At 31.0% G+C, this 6,552-nt stretch overlaps 1 protein-coding gene across 8 annotated transcripts in view; it reads left to right on the top strand.

The window, feature by feature from the left end:
* LOC106467954 (protein draper-like) overlaps positions 1-6,552 on the top strand; it is a 61,844-nt gene that overhangs the window by 24,019 nt on the left and 31,273 nt on the right. For all 8 annotated transcript variants that reach the window (XM_022396193.1, XM_022396195.1, XM_022396194.1 and 5 more), the window contains 4 exons: positions 489-590; positions 2,448-2,592; positions 3,717-3,837; positions 4,300-4,485. In XM_022396193.1, coding sequence (XP_022251901.1) covers positions 489-590; positions 2,448-2,592; positions 3,717-3,837; positions 4,300-4,485 — 554 coding nt within the window. The remainder of the gene's footprint in view (positions 1-488; positions 591-2,447; positions 2,593-3,716; positions 3,838-4,299; positions 4,486-6,552) is intronic.

Below are 6,552 nucleotides of genomic sequence, written 5' to 3'. Positions count from 1 at the left end.
AATGAAGTAATGCGACAAGGGGGAAAGTATAAAATAGTCTTGTAAGTTACTCCTAAAGATGACGTAGATCACGTCGAAACATGTACTTGTAGAGAGATATTTTAAAGTGGAAGCCCTACGGCTTCAATAAAAGTTTTTATTATGTAAATATAAAACGTTGTTTTTAATTATTTATTATAATTTTAAAAATGTTAAACACAAGTGCCAGTAGTGCATATTTAAAAATAATTATGTTAGATCTGTTCTTCTGTATTTTTTCTAAGTTTTGTAATCACTGTCTTTTTAATCTTTACTAAGATAATAGTAATATATGTATAAAATAAAGTATTGTATATTTTCAGTTAGTCTTTACTGATACAGTAATGCCGGAAGATAATTATTTTGATCCTAGTTTGTAAGTAATTGTAACTGGAAGTTTATGAAGCTACATGTACGTTGTATGACGTTTGTATTAACACCTAATATTTTTTTTTGACGTTCATTGCTAGCTTGTCCTGAAGGAAACTGGGGTGCTCTGTGCGAACAAAGCTGTGAATGTGAAAATGGAGGAAGGTGTGACCCTATGACTGGGGCATGTACATGTAGACCAGGTGCGAAATTGTTCTACTTTTTGGCAGCAGGGATTGTCACAACTTCACATACAATCGTGTCCTGTCATTAATTACATAAAAACACAATACAATCAAAGGACTGGGTTTTCAGTGAATTTTGCAACTTTTAAAATTTATATATTTTTATGGACCAGCTGTGCTTGAAGTGATGGGGCGGGGGAGGGAGCGGGATGGTTTGTGAGATGTTTGAAGCTGAGTACTATATTTCTTGTTTTTCTTGTGTATTCTTTATTTATTATTATGAAAGTAACTAAAATGTAAAAATTAGAAATTGATGTTAGATGAGGTTAGATTAGGTAAGTTATTGAAAAAATAAAAATTCTTCACGGAGTATACTCATAAGCAGCTCGTACTTTACGTAATTCAGTCTGGTGACATAAGCTGCATGTTTGCTGAGTGAGTTACAACTTGTGTGGTGGGATTATTAGTTATATGAGGTTCAAAACGCAATAAAACAATAAAATTAAGTATAAACAGATGTATACTGTTAGAACTTGTAGTATGGATACTCTGAGGTTATTAACTTCGTCACACTGACCGAGCCCATAGCGAGAGGGTTAATTCCCTCTACCCCAACTGTGTTCTTTATCTCATTCCTGCCTTGCTCTTACAGTTTAAGAAAAAAGAATAATTTTTTTTTAATTAAAAAAAAATGTATTGAATATTTATTTCATTTTCTATTGAACAATTCCCTTCTGAGCCACTCACTAAAAGCTAGCTGGATGGCTTTGGATCATTCTGAAAAGAAGTGGGATGGGAACTGCTCGTTTACCATAAAGTATACCATGGAAAATTTATGAAAATTGTTTTAAAAATACAGTATGCAACTTCAACTGCTAGCAGTAATTTTGAAGACTTCTTTACAATGATATAAAAAAAAATGTAATCTCAGATTTTAACTGTCAATTTTAATTTTTTTTTAAATGTTCAAAAGTTTATAACCATATGTTTGATAACTTCTGATGGAGATTTTAGTTTTATTTTAATTTTGTACAACACTAAATCGAAAATTATTTTTCTTTTCTTCTGTATATTTCTAACACCAAACTTTTCTAATTGATTTGGGATTAGTGAATAAAATAATGTACAGATTGATTTTATATGAAAAATCATTAATAATTGTGTAGATATATATATTCTTTTTTTACTGGTAATAAATAAATAGATTACATTTTGCAGCCTTTTCTAAAACCTAATAAAGTTGTCTGGAAAAATTTCTGGTAATAGTTTAGTGTTCTGAAGTTTATTTCTTAAAGTAACAATAACTTTGATAAATTGTTTAAGCAGAGTATTCGTGATGAAACTAAGTTTAATTTACGGCAACTGCCTGTTGTAGAAAAACACGTGTGGAGGACGACATTTCGAAAGTCTTCTGCCCTTTGTTTTCGAAACAACTTTCGAAATGTCGTCCTCCACACATGTGTTTCTACAAAAGGCAGTTGCCAGTCCATTCAACTAAGTTTCAACAATGACTTTCTTGTGAAGTGTCATTTTGTCATGTGAGTATGAAATAGGACGTAGATTCAGATCTTAACCTTGTATATTTTGATGCTGACTGTTACTATTATGATTTGTTAGGAGAATGAAAACAGTTGAGCATTATTTTGGTATTATACATTTATTATTTGCTGTAACTTAAATTATATTTTTTCCTACATTAAGATGTCTGTTTATATTTTTGACCAGTCAGATTTAGTGTATACAGAATTTTGAATGTTGTATTCAACTGTATCCAAACAGTTGTAAGGAAAGTTGCATGACAAGTTCTGTACTTTATTAAAATTGTGTTAATGTTTTTCATTCTTGAAGTAGAACTGTATGTTCTATGTTCTCTAGGATGGCAGGGTCCAAACTGCAATTATCCTTGTTCTGAAGGTTTCTACGGCTATGAATGTAGCCAGGTTTGTAAATGTGAGAACGGAGGTTCCTGTAACCATGTATCAGGGGCATGTTCTTGTCCTCCTGGATATAAGGATGCACTGTAAGTAAGCATTAGGTTTCAGTTTTAGTTTTAAAATTTCTTTCTCCTGAAATATGTGTGAGTATAAAAAATTAATTGTAGGTAAACGGTTTTCAGTTTTGTTTTAAAATTCTTCTCTTGAAGTCCTGAGTGAGTATAAAAATGAATTGTAGGTAAACGGGTTTCAGTTTTGTTTTAAAATTCTTCTCATGAAGTCCTGAGTGAGTTAAAAATGAATTGTAGGTAAACGGGTTTCAGTTTTGTTTTACAATTCTTCTCATGAAGTCCTGAGTGAGTATAAAAATGAATTGTAGGTAAACAGGTTTCAGTTTTGATTTTAAGATTCCTTATTTTAAAGGTAAGAAACAGGTTTTAGATATGATTTTAATTTTATTCACTTCCATCAGCAATGCTTATACGAAAGTGTAATACTTGGTATCAAGATGTGTCTCCATGTGATTTTTATTTTAAAGTCTGAACTATATCAGCGTAGAGTTATGTAAAAACATTACTCTTAGATATAGCAATTTAAATGTTAATTATTTTACCTTTTGAAAAAATTTTAAGTAATAATAATCTTAGTAGCTTTAAAATGTCAAAATGGAGTTCTAGAAAAAAAGAAACTTATATTCCTCCATTACAAGTGTTTTGTATTATAACTTTATGATATTTTAGTCTTAGACCATAAGTTCATAATTAAGTTCAACATGTTTGTGAGATATTTATTTTTGTAACTGAAAAGCACTTTTATACTTGTGAGTACCAGGACATTTTTAAAATCATTGTTTAAAAGCACTTTTATACTTGTGAGTACCAGGACATTTTTAAAATCATTGTTTAAAAGCACTTTTATACTTGTGAATACCAGGACATTTTTAAAAGCACTTTTATACTTGTGAGTACCAGGACATTTTTAAAATCATTGTTTAAAAGCACTTTTATACTTGTGAGTACCAGGACATTTTTAAAAACATTGTTTAAAAGCACTTTTATACTTGTGAGTACCAGGACATTTTTGAAATCATTGTTTAAAAGCACTTTTATACTTGTGAGTACCAGGACATTTTTAAAACTATTGTTGATTTGAAAATATGTTCGCAGTAAGAACAAGGTTGTTATTGTAAGTTGGGCTACTGTCACACTAGGTGTTCTCAAGCTTGCTCTGAAGGTACCCATGGGAATGAGTGTAACAACAAATGTTCCTGTCAGAATGGAGGAATGTGCGATCATGTGACTGGTTTTTGTACCTGTCCCTCTGGATGGATGGTAAGTTTTTTTTTAACTGTTTTCCTGTATTGCATTTTAGAAACTCGAGTATTAGTGGAATAAAAAAATTTCTTAAGATAACATGAAATCCATCAGAATTGTACAAACAATGTACAACTAATTAAGTGTGAGTGTATGGTATTGACATTAGGGCTTATTGTGGGTATTTAGCTTCTATTGTAATCTAAATTAATATCAAAACCTCTTTTAAATAGATAGTAATGATTTTTTTACTTAGTTCTTCATTACCCCTGTATATAATGTAATTAAAACATCATAGTCCATACACCACTTTATATACAATTTTATTTTAACCCATTTTTAGGCATCTTTCTTGGTAAAAGCATTCTTAATGTATTTAAATAAGATTTGTGTGGTTGGTTTTATAGACTCTTTGTAGGTTATTGCTGTTTTTTTTCTGTTTTCCTTACACCCATTCATGTGCTTAAATGTCGTAAATAGGGAGATGTTTGTGCCAATCATTGCCTTGCTGGTTTCTATGGCAACAACTGCACAGAGCAGTGTACTTGCTACAATGGGGCATCTTGTCATCATGTAACGGGGGAGTGTTTATGTGCTCCAGGGTACAGAGGGAAACACTGCCAAGATGAGTGTCCTCTAGGAACATTTGGAGTCAATTGCTCAAAGGTATTTTTTTCTTTGTGCTCCATTTTAAGCATGTTTTATAATATATAAAAGTTGTAACTAGAGTTGTCATCTGTTATGTATTTTACAGGCCATTCCTTATACCACACCGTCCTGTTCTGGTCAAGAATGGAACATTGTTTGTTTTCTTTTTAAGACCTTTGTTTTCAGCTTGACAAAAATGCTGAAAATTATGAAACACCAACAAAAGCTTTCCTTATTTTAGTTGTTCGGGCAGGAGCCATACTTGTGACAGAGGATGTGTATGTTAAACTTGATGACATTTGCAGACTACCCAAGAAAATTCATAACACTTAAAAAAGTATGAAATAATATAAAGATGCAACTTACCAAAGAAAATGGAAAACTATTTTAACAACAAAATTATCTTGATTGTGTGTGTGTCTTTATATCTGCTATATCTTCTTTTTTAATTCTCATTAAAATTGTACGTTAGGACTTTGCAGGCCTGTGTGTATAGTATTTCTTTTCACTAGTAAGTTCTTGCCCTTCTACGTGGTTTTGTAGAATGTGTACCGATGTTATGTAGTAGTATACTGGAAATCTATAAATTCCTTTACCCAAACTTTAACCCTAAGTTTATGTGTACCTTTTTCTGCATACATCACAAAGTTTTACAGAGTTGCATTTTAAATTTGATTAAGCAGCTTACACTTATGTATCTCAATTAAATTAGTATTATAATAGACGTTATATTGTAATGTTTTATTTTATCTATGTTTTAATTCCTTTATTTCAAAAGAAACTTTAAAAAAGACTAAAAAAACCCTTAATCTTTGGTTTTGTTGTCCTAGCTTTTGGTCTCTGTACTTTAAGTAATTATTTTCATATACTAGATATCAATGTCTTGACAGAAACTAGGCTCATTGCTCTGTTTACGCGTCCTTCTTTCAGATTTTCTAGGAAAAGTTCCGAGAAAGGAAAAATAAAACTCTTGGGATCTATTGACAGAAGTCATGTTCACTTTCTGCACATATGATTTCGCACTTAACACTATTTGTATCTGTAGATGTTTATAAATTATAGAAGCAGCTCATTTTAAACTAGCACTTAGCACTGTTTGTCACCTAGAAATATGTTAGTTAAGATTGGTAATTAAATTGTATTTAGGTTTTAGTTTTATATTTAGTTAATTATGTGTTATTTATGTTTTAAGATCCATATTAGGAAGGTTTAATTATTTTAAAAAATAAAACTCAAACTTTGGTTCATAAGGCTTAGTGTAGTATGTGAGTTCAACAGCATTCTGTCGAGGGCTAAAGTATCTCTGCCGATGAACACTAGCATTCTGTTGAGGGCTAAAGTATCTCTGCCGATGAACACTAGCATTCTGTCGAGGGCTAAAGTATCTCTGCCGATGAACACTAGCATTCTGTCGAGGGCTAAAGTATCTCTGCCGATGAACACTAGCATTCTGTTGAGGGCTAAAGTATCTCTGCCGATGAACACTAGCATTCTGTCGAGGGCTAAAGCATCTCTGCCGATGAAACTGTAAGAATGCACGTTGATGTGTGTTGCGATAAATAATAATGCCAAAGGACAGAAAGGAAAATAAAACCCTAAAAATAAACTATATGTGAGAATGTAAAGATTTATTAAGAATATAACCAAACAAAGATATTTTAAGGTTATTAAAAAAAAAAATTAAAAGGTATATATATATAGTTTTTTAGTTCTTAATTTAAAAATTCCATTGCACTATACAGTATGATAATATTCAAAATATTAGGAGTCTGAGTACAAATAACTACAATTCAGAAATAACAAATCTTTAGTTAAAATACTTAATTGAAATAATCTCATTCTTTATGTACAAAATACTTGTAATCTTTCACAAAATCTTACCAATTGTTGTGAAGATATGTTAAGAAAGCTCAGAGTTATCGTGAATATTGTTGAACTGTGTATTATTCTCTATATGAGCAGTAATGAGCTAAGCCCATAAACTTAGAGTTAATGTAATTAGTTCTTTACTTACTGTTAACGGTGGGACATGAAGAACGTCTCTCAGTAATATCATAATTCTCCGTTTGCTTTACGTATAGGTTT

The sequence above is a fragment of the Limulus polyphemus genome, unplaced genomic scaffold, assembly GCF_000517525.1.
Source record: "Limulus polyphemus unplaced genomic scaffold, Limulus_polyphemus-2.1.2 Scaffold2809, whole genome shotgun sequence".
NCBI lineage: Eukaryota > Metazoa > Arthropoda > Merostomata > Xiphosura > Limulidae > Limulus > Limulus polyphemus.
The sequence above is the reverse complement of the archived record's forward strand: the minus strand, read 5'-3'. Positions and strand labels throughout refer to the sequence as shown.